This window comes from Eleutherodactylus coqui, chromosome 10 (genome assembly GCF_035609145.1).
Source record: "Eleutherodactylus coqui strain aEleCoq1 chromosome 10, aEleCoq1.hap1, whole genome shotgun sequence".
In the NCBI taxonomy this organism is placed as follows: Eukaryota; Metazoa; Chordata; class Amphibia; order Anura; family Eleutherodactylidae; genus Eleutherodactylus; species Eleutherodactylus coqui.
Genome location: NC_089846.1, coordinates 15,646,073 through 15,665,304, shown reverse-complemented (window position 1 = coordinate 15,665,304; position 19,232 = coordinate 15,646,073). Strand labels below are relative to the sequence as shown.

General features: G+C 46.7%; 1 protein-coding gene across 6 annotated transcripts in view; it reads left to right on the top strand.

Annotated features, from left to right (window-relative positions):
* The window catches only part of KCNT1 (potassium sodium-activated channel subfamily T member 1), a 295,306-nt gene that overhangs the window by 202,626 nt on the left and 73,448 nt on the right, over positions 1 to 19,232 (top strand). For all 6 annotated transcript variants that reach the window (XM_066580376.1, XM_066580375.1, XM_066580374.1 and 3 more), the window contains 3 exons: positions 3,595 to 3,678; positions 4,914 to 5,008; positions 14,215 to 14,395. In XM_066580376.1, coding sequence (XP_066436473.1) covers positions 3,595 to 3,678; positions 4,914 to 5,008; positions 14,215 to 14,395 — 360 coding nt within the window. The remainder of the gene's footprint in view (positions 1 to 3,594; positions 3,679 to 4,913; positions 5,009 to 14,214; positions 14,396 to 19,232) is intronic.

The window sequence follows — 19,232 nt, the reverse complement described above, 5'->3', positions numbered from 1 at the left end:
ATGTATTTCTGGAGGGGAGGGTGTTGAGCCAACCGCAGTACAGAGTGTTTCAGGAGAGACGTGTGATGCTGGTCCGGACCGCGCTGTATACATCAACGAAGAACTACTGGCAATGCCATATGAAGCTCTTCATCCTCTCCCCCTGTTCAGTCGCCTCTGGGGCTCCAAAAATTAGGATTTAATGGCTCTTTTCCCAAGTCCGGCGGTGTATCATTAACCCACTGATTATCCGGGGCCTGTAGTGTAATCGCAAGTCTCCTATCTCACACCCCCGTAGTATTTTTCTCGCCTCGCGCGGGGAAGGTCTGCGGGATTCCCACCTCTCTCATCATGCACAGCGCTCACTTACACAGGAAGATAGGTGACAATGAGAGATGAACATTACATTCTTCCAAAGCCTTTGTAAATGAGACGTCTTAGGAGGCTCCTGGGATTGAAATGGAAATAGTGCGGAGGCGGAATGGGGAGTCTGCAGGACACGGGGTGCTGGGAGAGGGAGGAGGGAGGTGCAGGGCTCTTATATCAGGCAGAGAGATAAGGCAGCGGCTAAGAGACCGATCTGGAGCGTCTGGAGCTGGGCGGATGATGGTTCCCCTTGGAGGACTCTGAGGCCTGAAATTCTTGTAGGCCCCTGACCCCCCCCCCCCAGAAATTACCACACCCAACATCCAACCCCGATCCTGGGGAGGTGGACTCTGCGCCGGACCACCTCCCACAAAATCGTGAGGAGTCACAGATGTAATTAGCACCAAATCAAAGAAAGACGCGAAGAATTTTTGGCCTCATTTATCAAACCTGTCTAATAGTAAGACTGTCTGTGTTGCCCCTAGCAACCAATCACAGGGCAGCCGTTATTCTTTGCAATGGGCAGCTCTGACCGTTTTACCGCTAGATAGTTTGGATAAATCAGACCTTCCGCCTCATGAATCTTGTCTCATGTTGAAGTTCTCGCTCCCCCCACAGTGCCAAGATTACATGAAGTACAATGGCGACTTCGTAACAGCGTGCGCAAACAGTGGTGCGGAGTCCGAAGGAAGATCAGTAGTTTCAGTGCTAAGAAAGGAGACGCAGCTGATGGAGGAACGCGCTTCTCGCCAATTAAATTGTTCTGAGGAGCTCGAAGTGTTTCCAATGAGAAAGTGGAAGAGATTCAAGCGGGGCTTCTGGGGAAATCAATTTGTCAAGCGTGCTGACAATTCCACGTACGGCGATGACAGTGCGCTGAGTACACAAAAACAGCTTCGCATGTATCCTCACAAAGTACAAATTGTCCAACAATTGAAGCTGGATGACTGGCAGCGGAGACGGGAAATTACTAGCAAAATGCCCGATCGTACCAACAACTGTCACCTTCTGGAAATCATCTTGTTCTCAGACGAGGCCACATTTCCTCTGTCTGGATAGATCAATCGGCATAATGTGCGGATATTGGGAACTGACAATCCCCATGTCTGCAGAGAACTGTGACGGTAGTGTGGGCAAACTAAACACAGAGCCCACACGATCGCAACCAATGGGGGACTGGGTACGCACACGGGTCTCTGGCAAACTGACCCTGTTCTACACAGGAGGTTGATCTGGCCCTACCTGAGCAGGGACATCGCCCCAATAAGGGCAGCCCAGCGGTCTTCGGATCTGGGCCCTAGCTGATCCTAGGAGCCACGCACCAGAACAGGATGCATTCACATGCCACATGACAGGGACTGAACCACAGGACACACAGGGCCAGAATACACAGCAGCCACAGAGCAAATACTAATAGCAGATGATAAGCTGAATATAAATGTGAGGTGTTAGTTCGTACATTGGCCAATGAACTTAAGCTGCAAGGCCCCTCATATCTTGCAGTCCCTACACTAGCAAGACACATCTACTAGAGGGCCCTAGGGGCCAACCTAGCGCAGACATAGCAAACAAACTCAGCAGACCAAACTGACACAAAATAAAAGTACAAACAGACATGAACCGCAAGGCACAGATCACACAGAAAGCTGCAACAGAACAGAGAACAAGTAACAGGACACATGTCACAGACATATCGAAACAGTACAAGACCAGCTTCAGACTGACCAGGAGCTGGGCTTATATGTGAGCACAGACCCAGGAGATTGGCTAGCAGGAAGAACCACACCCAGCCAGCTCAATCATTAACCCTGAGAGTGCTGTGCTGCTGGAAGCACAGTAGTACAACATGTCTGAGCAGCACACGTAACAAGAACATATCCGAGATCACACCAAACATTTGATTTTGGGCTGTGTAAGGAAGGACAAGAGTATCGGCCTCTTCTGTTTTTTCCCGGTGGACATATTGTACCTGCCCCCATATACCCTGACATGTTGGAGGCGTTCCTTCACCCCCAAGTAGCCGATTTGCAACCTAAGAACATTCAGTAAGATGGGATGTTCAGAGTTCCTCTGCAGATGGCTGGATTGGACACGGCGGAGCAGTTTGGTGGCCGCTTTGTTCCCCAGATTTTGCTGAATTTCTTCTTCTGAGATTACATGAAGGACTGTGTGTTTGTGACTACAGTGAATGATCTCCCAGATCTGCGAGCCCACACCCGTCATACGATTGTTACAGTGGACATGTTGGCGAGAACGTAGCCATCCACTGAGTTCAGGCCGGGTATTGTTCGTGCTGCCAGTGGGGCTCATTAAAAGTTATTAGCCTGGGCCAAAAAAAGTTTCAAGTTGTTCTTACTTTAATTTTTCTGCCATTTAAACATTCTGCTCTGCGCACTGATAAAATATGGCAGTTTTGAGCAGAACACCCTGATTATATCTACAGAGCTGGTTTTCAGCTACAGAGATCCACATTCATCGTTTCCTACACATCGATAAATAGTAAGTGTCTGGCTGCCTCAAGCCACCACTAGGGGGAGCTCACTACAGTCAGATTTATGCTTGGGCTACAGGATGGCTTCAGTCATAGTGTCCACTGTGATATCGCAACTACGGATTGTCAACAGGGTCACAAAGCCTCCTACTGCAACATGACTGTTGGATTTTTGGTCATAGGAGGTCAAGTCGTATGCAAATTTGCCACCAAAGACTGCAAGTTGTTTGTGACTGTAACTTCCTTGCAGCCTGTCTATGATTTGTCTGTTTTCTAGCTATGCGGCAGCAAGTTACAGACAAGTCGCACAGGTATTTCTTTGGTTGCCTGATTCTGAAACTTGATGTCAAATGACCAAAATCGCCATGTAGCCCCTAGCCTTATAAAGGTTGCATTGAACCCAATAATAAATCCGTCTCCTGTATTTATTACTATGTACCACTACTGGCGTCCCATACCTGAGTGACCTGTTTACCCACTAGTGCCTAGTATGACTTTGTCCATGGTCTGACATACGATGCAAGCCTGATGGTTTGAGGAAGACCTATGGATTGTCCAATATACTGCAAATAAAAAATGGCACAAGTGTCATTTTGGGAGACTGCAGCGTTTTATGTAAATGGCTCTGGGTTGGTAAGCTGCACCAAGTCCCCCAAATACTGCAGAGGGCCATGCTTTCTTCTATCACGAGTGTCCAGTACATAGGCGCATGACACTGAGCTCCTAATTCTCCTGTTCTCCCTCTTGTTCCTCTCCAGATATTTTGGCCGCCTCTAAGAAATCTGTTTATCCCTGTTTTCCTGAACTGCTGGCTGGCAAAGTGCGTCTTGGAGAATATGATAGTAAGTACTGTTGTCGTCACTGACATATTTACCAGATAGCCACAGTAAACAGTAGCAAAGCTACATGGGGAAGTAATGATCACAAACAGGCCACGCCCCCGAGGAACCAATAGACCCCAGCAATACATAAAAGAGCATTAAACCTTTACAAAGCCCCAAATCTATACTACCTGTATAGAGGCATAATTATGTACTAGCCAACAGAGGAGATTTACATGCCATTTGGGGGGTGGGCTACTTTGGCAAGTCTCAAAATGTCCCTACTGTTTGGGATTCAAATGTTGTACCAAGTTATCTCACTATTCCAAAGGTAATTAGATTTTTTAAAATTGTGTATAAATCCTATGCGCCGCAATATAGTCACATATGGAATTAGTGGGGAGAGGTCAGTATAAACCTATCTGCTATTTTATGGCAGGGCAGCTGGATTTCATGTAAATTATACATCTCTGGAAAACCCTTTAAGCAGGGGTGGGGCTATGTTAATAGTCATTATCAGGAGAGTGGATGAATTAGTAGGTCTAAAAGTGACATGAATATATAGAGTAAAGTCAGGGACGTCCCTATGGGAGAAGTTAAGGTGACGGTCAAAGGCCTGGCCCTTTTCTGACACTTGGATATTGATGACCTATGTCAAGTTAGGCGCAATTCATACCAGGCACAGCGCTGAATATTTCATAGCAGTAGTGTATAGCAGCTCAATCTCATTCACTTGAGAACTGGGCCACATGAATGGGACGTCACTGGCCTCTCAAACAGCCGATCGGCGGCAGATCCTGAGTGAAGGATGTCAATATTTTAGTCCCAGAAACCCCTTTAAGTCTGTTTTCCAGCCTTCTCTGTAACTTCTGCTAAACAATGAATGCAGATTACGCCCTGAGAGCTCAGTAGGAACCCTTCCTAATGCTGATTACTCTGACTGCTGATTACATCTCCAGCGAAAGAAAGTGGAAGGAATTCTCCTACTTACAAAACATTCAGAATCCTTAACCTTTAATGTGCCTCAACAGGGGCTGAAAGTTTTTACTTCTGATCTCTTGATCACACAAATAGATCCCTCGTGGTCCGAGGGGGTGGAGCCTGACAAAGCATGATTTAAAGTATTTGCTCCACCCCCTAGGAACCAGCACTGGACATATGTGGTAATATTACAGAATATCTATGTATTTGACTATTGCTGAGTGTTCTGCTCACCGGTTTCATGCAAACTAAATTGCACCCTTGTCATGTTTCAGAATGATCTCCATCGAGCCATCCAGAGGACGCAGTCGGCCATGTTTAATCAGGTGATCATTCTGATCTGCACCCTACTATGCCTTGTGTTCACAGGGTAAGATGTTATTTTCCCATTTAGCGTAATTATATTGATTTCCCTGCAGTATCTGGTGCTGCTTTAGATGATACCACCATATAGAGGGTGAAAGGTCCATAAATAGGACAGCAATATTATAAATGGTAGTCAACAATTTGGAGAGAGCGGGCCCTGTTACACATTTCATATGAGGCCCAGAAGCCTAATTTACAGCAACCATCCAGTCCCAGATAAGCCAAGATGGCTGCACGGCCTGTCTGACTTACAGATACATACTATGCATTGCTACTTTTAAGATACTACGCTCTGCTCTGATTGGTCAGGGCTGCTCATGTGAGTAGCACTGGCCAATCGGAGCAGCTTGAAGTGTCTTAAAGTACCAATGCAGTGTCAGCATCAGGTAGTCAGAGCAGTGGTGTGGCCATCTTGGTTTGTTTGAAACCATCAGATTGCTTTTAAGGGGTTTACCCGAATTTCAAGTTATCGCCTATCCTCAGGAAATAACTTGCTGATCACTGAGGGTCTCACCACTGCGACCCACGCCGATCTCCAGAAGGGGAATCTCGTGTGTTGCTCACTTCTCCCCTGTAGTGACGTTCCTCTGAATGGAGCGCTGGTTAGACGTGAGCGCTTAGCACTGCATTCATTTCAGTGGGGCTGATGGAAATACCCGAGTGCATGCCGATGCGAATGCGTGATCAGCATTTCATTCATTCTCCTTGCGGGGGGTGCAGTACCCCACAGTGAGGAGGACGGGGAACTCGTTTTTGAGATTGACGTGGATCTCAATGCTGAGACTCCCACCGATCAGTAAGTTACGCCATATCCTGTGGACAGGGAAGAGCTTGAAATTCTGATACAAGCCCTTTAACCCTTTCCAATCCACTGTCTGACGTCTGAAGACATTCTGATTGAAGGCTGTACACCTCCAATGTCAGAAGACATCCGGCAGGGTATTCTTACTGTATATTACTGGCCACTATGTTGTCGGGGGGCCTCTTCAGCATGTCCCATATGGGAGTACTGGCTCTAGCCAGCAGATGGCACCATTGTATAAAGGCAGAACGAGAAAGCCCCCTAGGAAACCCTGAATCCAAAATTGGATTGCAAAGGGTTAAGCAAATTCTCTAATGAGGATGTAAATGGCCCCCCTGCATTACAGTGGAGTGGAACAGTGAGGTGGTGCTGGATCCTCATATGTCAGACAGCAGCGGCGCCCAATGGAGGCCATCGGCTAGAACATGGCCCATCATGCATTTTACCGCAAAACTTTTTAAAGGCTTTGTTAGTTTTGTTGCATAGAGAAGTTGTAAATTATGGCACAATCCACAGGGGCGCAGAAATCCGCAGCTTTTTGCCAATTTGCACTTCTCTCGAAACTTTTCAAAAGTGGGTGGAGTTTAGCAGGAGGAGGGGCATTCTGTGGACCAAGAGCGGTATAAGAAGCCTTTATATGGTGGTGGATCTGTTGCACAATGGACACCCGACGAACCCCACAGACTTATAATGGACTTCTTCAGGTACCGCCATGTTGTCTGACCCCTTGGAGAGGAAAGATGGGGCTGAATAAAACATAATGGCAGACTCTGCCGAGAAGGCTCCGACGCCGGTGTCAATAAGATCACCGAGAATTGCCTGGATGCAATTTGAGACACCCTTAGCCGTGGGAACTATTACAGGTCTAACAGTGTTTTCATCCTCTGCATATATGCAAGAATGCTACTATTCACTGACAGGAAGCAGAGATCTCGGATTTTGACACCGTTTTTTAGGTGGAATTCGCTGTGGAAAATTCTGTGGCAAACTCATCCGTGTGAACATGAGGGAATGTTCGTATAGCATAATACACCATGGAACTTACTGCGACATCACAATCTGCAGCTTGCTGCCATAGTTTGCGGCTCGGATCCGCACACAGCTTTAGCCCCATCAATGGGGAAAATCTACATGCCGAATTCCAAAGTGGAAAATCACATTTCCACATCAAGAAGTGGCATGCCGAGAAAACGCAATTTTTTACACATAGGAATTCTGCGTGCCGATTTTGCCCATTGACAGGGCTAAATCCATTTGTGGATCCAAACCGAAGACTGCAGCAGAAAGCTGACTGCAGTGTGAACATACCCTCGAAGTACAGATTTATAGGCCATTGAGGTACTGTAAAGGGTTGGGTGACAATGCTCTTGGCACTGGTATGGGGGCTGCAGAGGCAGTGGTGGGGGTTGCAAAGGCAGGCTTAACCCACCTGGTGCCCTCTCCTACAAGCTGGTGGCCAGCGCCCTGTGCCACCACACAGGTCACACGCCGCTAGGACCGGCTAAGGCCAGAGGCTGTAGTCATGGCCATCATTATAACAATCCTGCAGCTAAGGACATCAGGTCCGATCCCCAGCTGTGTAGTGCCGCCTCTTGAAATCCTGGAAGAAGTCGTAAACTTAATCAGTGAGGTGAGAGCCGGTGCATTAAGGAGCCGCATGTGGTAATGCATTATGTAACTCTAGCACAACAGGGCACTTCTTGGCCACTAAGCGGGCATGCGGCTCCTCTGATTGATCTCCCGATGAGCCAAGTGTTATACTGTGTGCACTTATTCCACTTCTAGCAGACATGACGGCTCAGGTAAGATCTCCAGGCATTGTGCTGCCAGCCATTAAAGACACCTTACCCAGCTGCTGTATCTAATGGGCCGGCTACATCATGCCCCAGGTAGCCGGAGCGCTCTGGGCTGCGCCAGCGCTGTAATGCCATTAGCCCCTGGAAGGTGTCGCTGGTCCGGAGTATATAACCGTGCAGGGATGATCATCTAACTCGTTTGCCGCTGAGATGGAATACTTTTAGTTCTAGCTGCTGACAGCAGTTATAGGGCTGCAGAGGTACCAATGGCACTTTGTGGGGGGCCATAATCCGGCCAGCTACATAAAAGAGCAGGATTGCAAGAAGATGCAGTGGTTGCGGCGGCCCATGGTCAGAGGTGCCTGGCGGTAAACTGCGCCCATCATTGTGCAAAGTGATACAATTATCATGACATACCGCTGCCACTAGGTTGAGTGCCGCATATACTGTATAGCCTTGCACAGCTCCCAGTAAGTTCAGTTGCTCCCCCTAGTGGCTGCTGTAGACAGAACTTAATTATTTAACCCTTTCCAATCCAATTTGTATCCTGGTTTTGCTAGGGGGCTTACTCTTTTTCTGCCGTTATATAGCGGCGCTATCTGCTGGCTAAAGCCAGTACTGCATGAGGTGACACATTGGATAGGCACCGACAGCAGAAAGGCTGGCAATATACAGTAAGAGAACCCTGACGGATGTCTTCCAGCATCGGAGATGTTGACTGGAGCTAAATGCATATATACTGAGAGACAGTGTATGTGAAACAGCTGATCCATGTATACAGGTGTTCACACCCAGGTATATTGATGGCTGATGCAGAGGAACTGCAAGGACTCCACTTCAGCTCCAGTACAATTGTAAAAGGATTTCATGGATTCAGGGTTTCCTAGGGGGCTTTCTCTTTCTGCCATTATACAATGGCGCCTTCTGCTGGCTAGAGCCAGTACTGCGGTATGTGACATGCTGGAGAGGCCCCCGACAGCAGACCGGCCAGTAATATACAGTAAGAATACCCTGCCGGACGTCTTCCGACATCAGAGCTGTACAGCTCTCAATCAGAATGTCTTTAGACATCAGACAGTGGATTGGAAAGGGTTAAAGTGTTAGATCCTTGTCAGAAAAATCTGATGCAGATCTGATAGTCCATGTGAACATTCCCTAGCTCTGTAGCGCACACACAGAGAAATAGCAATATCAGGGCGGACATTAGAGAAACAATTGAACAGTGGAGATGTGATTCTAGTAGCTATAACCAAATAAACAATCACTTACTAGCTGCAGAAAGTGTCTGTGTGAGTCTCTGCTTATGTTCCTCCTCCTACCTCCTCACCTCTGCTCTCGTAGACTTTAATAAGCAAAATGACTCAGCGCCCTCCTTCCCTCCCTGTTCTGCCATCTCCAGTAACACAGATAACATCACTTGACAGCTGTCAGTGGACAGCAAGTTAGGAGAAAGGGAGACCCCTCTTGGCCAGCATTTTAGAGGAATTTTAAGCACAAAAGCATCATTTCAGGTACTTTAAGTAAATCACAATTTTCCTGGTTCTAAAACTGGCTATCATATAAGCACAATGTGTTTGAAAAGTTACTGACTGTTTGACTCTATCCGTCACCTTATGAGGAAAAGTAGGGAATTCGTTCCTTTGTGTCAGCATACTTGGCGTGTGACAAGTGGAGGATGGGGAGGGTGAGAAGTTTGCTATAGCTCTGTTGCCCATAATCCGCACACGCTGGTCCTGCATGCATGACTTTAGTCCACATTGTTGTAGGGATACTTTAATCTTAAATATCTGCGGGGTGACACCACTATACTATGTGTCTATGTGAGGATAGTGTAATGTGGGGATTTAAATGTCTATGTGCAGTGGCTAGCTATAGCCGTCACAGCAGTTGCAACTGGGTCTCTAACCCAGGGGAGCCCTGAGGCCCCCCTTGCCACAGTGGCAGCCAGGGCTGTTGTTAGAGTATCCTTCACCCCTGAAACTCCGGCATGCACTGAATAAACTTTACTACCTACTCACGCTGTCACCTGACTGGTCGCACAGCATGTATAGCGTAGTCTGACTCCTCCTCCGGTCTCCAGGACCTCTGGTACTTCTACAGTATCATGAGAGCCAGAAGCCTGGGGGAGGAGTCAGACTACGCTATACATGCTGTGCGACCAGTCGGGTGGCAGCATGAACAGGTAGTAAAGCTCATTCAGTGTGCCAGACTTTTGGGGATGGGGGAAAACAGAGGGCAGATTATGAGTGTGTGAGAGCGCAGAGGGGAGCACTGAGAGGAAGGGTATTAGAAATATGGAAGTGTGGGAAGACTGTGCAGAGACCAGTCATGGCATAGATAAAGAAGAAAGGGGAAAGTGAACAACTCCAATCAGGGAAGACGTCACCTGTGATCACTGGAGGTAACTGCACTGTAATCACTATCACTAGTGGTAGCTGCACTGTAATCACTATCACTGGAGGTAACTGCACTGTAATCACTATCACTGGAGGTAACTGCACTGTAATCACTATCACTGGAGGTAACTGCACTGTAATCACTATAACTGTATCAAGTTGCTGTCTGACCATTACCGTATATCGTGACCGCATCGTTTAGAGGTATACTAGAACTGAGCTACTGTATCTAAACCCAGGGGGAGTAAGCTGAATTTTTCACCGGGGCCCATGAGCCTTTAGCCAGATCCCTGCTCACGGGTATCAGTAGGTCTGTATCAGATGGAATTCATGACTGTATTTGGAGGGATGGGACATTATAGTGGCAGCTGAAATGCAGTTAGGCAGGCGCCCTGATAGAACTTCCCCTCCTTTCAGTATAAGTGGCTAGTATTTTGGGCGCAGTGGCTATGATAATATATGGAAAAACAATTACCTTTCCCCGCGGCGCTGGTCATGTCTATGAATGGAGTCTTGCATCGTTTCCTTTGACGTTGGCTTATTGAATATTCTCTTTTTTTTCTGTTTTCGTGTCCCCCCATTAATACCTGCAGGGTAAGGTCACATTGTACATTGTGTATGACAATACCCCACTAGGAGCGCACTATATATAGAGCGGAAATATCATTTTTCATTCACATGCCCCTACTTTACATAACAGGAGTCATTCGCCATCTGTAACAATAGCTTCTAATATGAATGGGTAATCATTGCCAAGTGGCACAGCTCCTGGGCCGCCCGTTCCACTGCCCTATACAATTAATGGACAAAGGCTCATGACTCATAGACATTACGAGTTCTTGACAGAAGCAAATCTTGTTTCCACTCACCATCGGTTGTATTATTCTACAGCTTGTTCACAAAAATGTCTCTTAATTATACACTCTTTGTCAAAACTAATCCGGCTCCAAGAGGAAGTTTTCGCTTTGCTGCAAAACTCGGCATGCAGTTCCATCTAAAGCAGATGTACAAATCAGGAGAATGGGGGTGTGATTAGATGAACGGTCTTGCAGAAACCAAAGATCACCAGCAGCACAAATGAAACCCTAATCTGGGTGGGACTTGTCAAGATGCAGCAACGTGAACGTCCAACGGCAGTAAAAGAGAGCTTGACAAAAACCTAATCTTTGGTCGAAACGTAGCTGTTTTTTTTGTTATGGGAGGATAAACTAAAGTTCTAGTTTTTGCACTGATTGATGCCGCCACTTTGGCTTTTTTTTTATAGATGAATGGTTTTGTCACCTGAGACCCTAAAAGTGGTTCCCCCCTTGGCCTATAAGTGGCTCTCGGAGGCTCCTACAGACCACCAGTATAAAGGAGCGTCTGACCAGACTGTTAGGAGGTGTTGGGACCAGTGGATGTGTGAGGGCACACAAGGTAACCAGGCTCAGGACGCCTCCTACAGGCAAACAGTAGAGAGGAGCGTCTGACCAGACTGTTAGGAGGTGTTGGGAGCAGTGGATGTGTGAGGGCACACAAGGTGACCGGGATCAGGACGCCCCCTACAGACCACCAGTAGAGAGGAGCGTCTGACCAGACTGTCAGGAGGTGTTGGGAGCAGTGGATGGGGGCACATAAGGTGACCGGGCTCAGGACGCCCCTTACGGACCACCAGTAGAGAGGAGCGTCTGACCAGACTGTTAGGAGGTGTTGGGAGCAGTGGATGTGTGAGGGCACACAAGGTGACCGGGATTAGGACCCCCGACAGACCACCAGTAGAGAGGAGCATCTGACCAGACTGTTTGAGGTGTTGAGACCAGTGGATGTGTGAGGGCACACAAGTTGACCGGGATTAGGACCCCCGACAGACCACCAGTAGAGAGGAGCGTCTGACCAGACTGTTAGGAGGTGTTGGGACCAGTGGATGTATGAGGGCACACAAGGTGACCGGGCTCAGGACCCCCGACAAACCATAAGTAGAGAGGAGCGTCTGACCAGACAGTTAGGAGGTGTTGGGACCAGTGGATGCAGCTGAGGGTCTGATGCAGTTTCATTCAGTCCTAGACAATCTTCTGTGAGCTAAACAAGAACATCAGACTGACACATTGTAACAAACTGTCTCAAAACCGGAAAGAGATTTGACTAGCTGATTTATGCACAGGTGTAACTACAAAAGACTCAGCCCAACAGCAAAATTTTAAAAAGAGCATTAACATTGACCATGTAGTGGTAGATACCAGCTTTACATGTGCGCTCTGCAGACTGTATAAGTGATGACAGTACTGTTATATCCAGTGATCACAGGTAACGATCTCTCTGACTGGAGTTGTTCACCTTTCCAGTCTCTTCCATCTAGCCCAGATCGCCATGATGAGTTCTCCCAGCTACAACTTGCCACTGCAGAACTGGACATACAGACATCTTTGGCTCTTTGATTTTCAGCACATTCCCTACATTTTCCACACCTCTTCATAATCTTCCCATCCAGAGTGACCCACAGAGTAATAATACTACCTGTAGTGACCCACACAGTAATAGTAATCCCCTCCTTTTATGCCCGCCGTAGGCCCCATACACAGTAAAAGTGCCTCCTTTTCCTCCTGGTTAGCAATCATGCCTGCTTATGCCCCCAGTTAGAAATAATGTCTCTTTATGCCACCACTCAGTACTTATATTCCCCTTGCCCCTTCTCAGTATTTATACCCCTCCGTTGCCCTTTCTCCGTATTTGTGGCCCACTTTATGCCACCGCTCAGTACTTATATCCCCCTTGCCCCTTCTCAGTATTTATACCCCTCCGTTGCCCTTTCTCCGTATTTGTGGCCCACTTTATGCCACCGCTCAGTACTTATATCCCCCTTACCTCTGCTCAGTATTTGTACCCCTCCGTTGCCCTTGCTCAGTATTTGTGGCCCACTTTAAGCCACCACTCAGTACTTATGGCACCTTTATGCTGTAAAATAACAAAAAAAAGCACATTATACTCACTTTTAACCCCTGCAGCTCCGCTATCACCGCTGCTCTGTTCTCGCCTTGACTCCTGGTAGCCAGACATATGCTCTGATGCCCATGACCACTACGGCCATTCCCCAGCCTCATGTGGCTGAAGCCAGATATTGGCTGCAGCGGTCACATGACTAGCTGCCAGAAAGCGAGGGAAAACGGATGAACAATAACAGTGGAGCTGCAGAGGTCAGAGGTGAATATAATGGGCCTTGTTTATTTTACAGCATTCATCCACTTTTGTAGTCATCAGTCTCATGGAGACCCAGTCTACTGCTCCAGACCCAGCAGCCCAGACCCCCCTCGAAAAATGTCAACAGTTCCACCCCTGCATGTATCCATTTTAGGCAGTTCTTCGTGAGCTACAACAATCATATTTCCAGCTGTGATCATAACTTCTAGTTGCAACACTGATGACAAACAGAGAACTCGAAAATGGAGAAGAAATAAACACAAAGGGGCAGATTTACTTAGAATGGCCTTTTATATCTCCTCCATCTTCACTGCAGCCCACAGTGAGAATCAGCAGGGACATGGGACCCCTGTTCTATGGATCGGTGGGGGTCTCTGTGGTGAGACCCCCACCAATCAGACCTTTATCATCTATCCTGTGGACATCATTTACCACCAACGCCCATACCCAGTGACGCTACGGCCAGCCACTTAAAAAACAAAAGTTGGCACAGCTAGCATAAAAAAACTGCAAAAAGTCATAATATTTGAAACAATGCATCTCTTGTGCCCAAAGTGTATCTTTTTGATGCCGGGCTTTTAGTGCAAGTATTGTAGATTATTAACTTCGCCCCTCCCCCAGCGATTACTAGAATGTTACAAAACATTTCACTATACAATGATTAAAGGGAGACTGTGCAATGAAGGTTCTCCGATTATCTAATATACTTTCAGTATGCAAGATCTCTGCTTACAGTCATTGAATGGTTTCCTAACATGGAGATTACTGAGATAGAATCCCCTCCTGGTCATGTCTTCGGCACAGGTTACATTCCAATGATCAGTGTGGTTTCTGAGGTGAGCAGCGGTGTGACCAGGACTGGTTGTCAGCCCTGCAAGCAGAGATCTTAAAAATGATGAAGTGATGCACTGAGAACTGAATGACTTCCTGTTATGTAATAAATGCTGTATTTATATAACACTGTTGGGGTAAGCGCTGTAATCGTGTGCACGCCTCCATCTCCGAATACTACCGCTAATCATCCTCTGCTGCTCTCTTCCAGGATGTGCGGCATTCAGCATTTGGAACGAGCTGGGGAAAACCTTTCCCTCTTCAAATCATTTTATTTCTGCATCGTGACCTTCTCCACGGTGGGATATGGGGATGTGACCCCCAAAATCTGGCCATCGCAGCTCCTGGTGGTGATAATGATCTGTGTGGCACTCGTGGTGTTACCTCTGCAGGTAAGTAGTGGGAGGGGTTTATAGTTTGATGGTCCAGATACTTGTCTCCTATGGAAATGGCAGCACAAGAGGGAAACTGCATAAAAAGCAATTACTTGATATCATGTGATATAAATGGCACTATTTGCAGATGAGGATGTCGCTTCAAAGCACACCTGAGTTTTAGATAACGTTTCCGAATAAGTGTCATGTGTGTACTTGATGAATAATGCTCTCCATGGCCGGTATAAGACATATCCTGCATTTTCCCCATTTTTACCTCTGCAGGATTTATAGCTGATTTTCTGTCCTCTCAGGGCTGGTGGGAGGAGCCGCTGCTGTGCTATGTTCTATACACAAAGAACTGCAAAGATCCTGCTCTCTGTCTGTTACACATACACACAGACATAAAGTCATCAGAAAGATTTACCTAGTGTATAAACAGCAGGCAATTTCACTATTATCTCTACTTGCAGCTCTCCTTGTGTGAGTGTCTCTCCCTCTACTCTGCTCTGTGCATACAATACAATGAACATGATGACTTATCACCTGCTCTGTTGTCCTAGCGTCACCTTGTCAATCAAGAGCTAGCAGACAGCAAGGCAAGGAGAAGGGAGACAGCACTTTAGAGGGATTCGTCAGCACAAAAATGTCATTTTACTTGGGTTGGAAAGCTCGCTATAACATCATGTATTTTTGTTAGCCATTAAAAGGTATCATATCTACAAGATTACGTGATTTCTCTTACTGAGAGCAATCACACTTTGTAATGACAGAAACTAGCATAAAAAGTGTGACAAATGTGCCCCTATGTGTGTTACCACACTCCAAGAGCAGTTTAAAATTCTTACATTGTAGAGCTGTATGAGGCTTGTTCTCTGCAGGATGACTTTTATTGGTACGATCTTAGGCTGGATTCACACGAACGTATATCGGCTCGGTTTTCACGCCGAGCCGATATACGTCGTCCTCATCTACAGAGGGGAAAGATGGAAGAGCCAGGAGCAGAAACTGAGCTCCCGCCCCCTCTCTGCCTCCTCCCCGCCCCTCTGCACTATTTGCAATGAAAGGAGGCGGGACAGGGTGGGGCTAAGTTCCTAGAATTAGCCCCGCCCCATCCCGCCTCTCCCCATTGCAAATAGGGAAGAAGGGCGGAGAGGAGGCAGAGGGGGGGCCGGAGCTCAGTGCACTGCTCCTGGCTCTTCCAGGCTCCCCCCCCCCCCCCCTGCAGAGAGAGACGACGTATATCGGCTCAGCGTGAAAACCGAGCCGATATATGCTCAGGTGAATCTAGCCTTATATATATATATATATATATATATATATATATATATATATATATACACACAACTTTTTGACTACTTTTTACTCCTCTTTTGAGGAGAGGTGACCAGAAAATGGCTATTTTGGCATTTTCCTTTTTCCAGAATTTACTGTGCTGGATAATGTAACATTTTATAGTGCTGTTTTTTATGATGTGGCGATACCAATTATGTGCAGCTTTATTTTTTGTTTTTTCAATATTTAAAGCTTTTTGTAAAAAGAACATTTTTTTTCTTTTATTTTTCTGTAAAAACGCTTAGATGCCACAGGCGGCAATGACTTCAGAATGTGCAGGTTTGAATGGTGTAGCAAAGGGATTAGATGAGCAAGTTCTCATCTTCTTACTCCTTTTCTGGAAAAAAAGACCCTCATATGTGAGAATCAGAGAGAAAATAGGTGATCTGATTGATATGGGGGGGGGGCTATAACATGAATAAAACCTCCTGTTACACTCTTCTGGGACAGGGAGACAAGCAGGAGAATCACTGATCTGATCTGCTGCCTGGGACTGCCCGCTGCCCAGTTTGAAGTGGCAGCTATAAATTCCGTATATTCCTGACCTTAATACAAATGGCAGCTGCTTCACTTCTATAGGTGCTACAGACCCACCAAATATCACCAAAAAACATGTTAGTAACTCTGAAAGAATCGGAGCTACAGCCGTTTGAAGTAGAACAAGCTCTGCTTGTCCAAAACTGTAATGTCTTTTTCCTGTAGAACTATCACAACGTGTGGTAATCTTTAGAGGAGTTAAAGGGATTGTCCAGTTGTAAACTATCAATGGCCTTTCCTCATGATAGGTCATTAATAGTAGATCAGGGAAGGGTCCGTAGCTAGAGATCTCCACTAATCACTGTTTTTTGGGTCAATGTGCTCATACACTGAGCTGATTTTTGCAGGAAGCAGACAGCTCCATTTTTTCTGCAATGGCCAGACTTGCTATTACAGGCAAAGTTCTGATTCATTTCAGTAGGGACAGCTCAGTGCTGGAGTGTCCAGTGTAGTAAACAGCTGATCGGTGGGGATTTCAGAAGACGGACTCCCACCAGTCTACTATTGATGACCTATCTTGAGGATAGGCTATTGATAGCTTACAACTGGGCAACCCTTTAATTAAGATATGACTCCTGGAATTCATATTCCCTACTAACTAGAAGCCAGATATTATGGAATTGCTATTTATGCAGTTCCCTAATATATTTGTGTAGGGGCACCAATGATTGGCCAATGGGGCCCCTTCTTCTATTAAATCAGAATCCCTAAAACCCCACAAAGTGCAGAGGGACCATAAGGACATCTCCTGTTCTGGAGGACCCAGACTGCCAGTGCATTGCAAAGACAGCCCATAGACTTCAATGGGAACTTCGTAATGCTTCATTTACCCTGTGGAGGTGCCATCCAGGAAATGAACTCCTACTTCCAGGTGTCTCCACAGAGGCAGGACAGCATGATAAGCCAGCAAACTGAATTTCGGCTCTCCCCTATACATCCAGGTATAAGAAGTTCTATCTGTTTTGAGATTCTTAGCTTCTCCTGAAGCTGTCGGCACTTTGGTTCATTTCTCCTTGAGTGGTTCGGTGACAGGCCCTGAAATCCTCCACCATGCGAGGCCGACACCACATACAGTACCTGCCACCTCCACAGTGACTGGATGTCTGAACCGCTGAGGCATGGCAGGGCTGTAGAGACTTCTGCTTGGCACGGCTGCCCGGGAAGACTCTCTTAAGAGCTTTTACTTTGCATCAGTGATGCTCCTTCTCATCAGATCTCAGACTCCAGCAACAAGATCCTACTGCGAGATGAAGGACGCTGGCGGTATGGCATTACTAATGTGGACTCTGACACGGAGCCAAGTGGAGTGTGACTTCTGACATCACTGTTGTAAAAAGTTTGGTTTCCCTTTAAGGTGACATTTTCGCAGAATCTCCGTTCCCCAACCGCTGTTTTTTTTCTATTCCACCACACAAATAATTTTTTGAAGTATTTTAAAACCTTATGCGGTCCATTACACGGGGCATCAGGAGATGCACATATTTCCACAAAAAACAAGCCCTCATACAACTCTGCTGGTGGGAAAATAAAAAGTTTCTGGTCTTGGAAGGTGAGGATGAAAGCAGCTGCTAAAACGGTCTATGGAGGGAAGGGGTTGTACAGCATTAAGGACCCATTCACATCTGCACTTGTGGATTCCACAGCCCCCATTGGTCACACGGATCCGCCTTATAACGGCACTGACAGACCCATTGATAATAATTGGGTCCGTCTGATTTCCATCTGACAGGAAAAAAAATAGCGCTGCGTGCTTCACTATTTCGTCCTGTATTTCCACGGTTTTCCGTGCCGGAGGTTCTAAAAGAAGCTGCAACACTAATGTGAACGAGCCCTTAAAAAACAATGGCTGCTTACTCCCAAAAACAGTGCTACCCTCATCCATGGGCTGTTCATGGTATTGCAGCTCAGCCATAGCCAAGTAAATTGGATTGAGTTGCAATACCACACACAGCCTATGAAAAAGAGTGGTGCTGTTTCCAAAATAAAGCAATCATGGGTTTCTAATTTTAAAGGGGTTTTCAGAGTAGCCCTAACAGTGGGGGTACACGATGTATATAAAAAAAACAAAGCACTACTCGCCTTCTGCTGTGCGATGCTCCCTTGGCGCTGCTGCTCTGGTCTTCTACGTATAAGCACTGCTGCAGTCACTTTACCGATGTCGATCCTGCAGCTTGTAGAGCCCGGACAGGGCCGTCATCTGTGACATCCTGTAAACCTGCCTTAGGGCTTCTACATTAGCAGCCCACATGAAATGTTTACGGGACGCCACCAGACCTTCTGGCAGGCAACGTGACCTGGCATATGCCGAGGAGCCGGACTGCTGAAGCAGCGGTCTGCCGCAACAGTGACTATATTGTTTTATATAGTTCTGGGCCCCGGAAGCTCCAAAACTGTATAAAAAAAGGAATAACTTGGAAAACCCCTTTAAGGCCTCATGTCCACTGGGTAAATGGAATTGCGGATTCCGCAGCGGATTTTGCCCATAGGGAATCATTGCCATCCGCGGGTCCATTAAATTGATTTTTGCACCGCGGATGGCATTTTAAAAGAATTGCGTTTTTCATGCACGGGAGAAAAAACGCGGCATGCTCCATTTGCCGCAGAAACCGCACGGATCGGCAACATTGCTATCACATTGATGTGTGCGGATATCTGCATGCAAAATAATGCCATTTAAAGCTAATCCGCACGGATTGTATTTTTTGAGTGGACATGAGGCCTAAGATTGAGGCGAGAAAAATCTGTAGAGTTTGTAGGTTAAGAAATTGCCATCTGCTTAAGACGAGCGGCATCCAGGGAGGAGATACTGAGTAAGAGGCAGTAAAGTAGACTGAGATGGAAGGGAAGGATAAGCGGTCCCATCGCTTTACTGCCAGTTGGTAATAAGGAGTACAACGTGGCGAGAAATGGAGGGAAGGACAAGCGGCTGTCGATGCTCCGAGCGTAAGACATCATTGTTTCCTACTAAATCTGTTGTACCGAG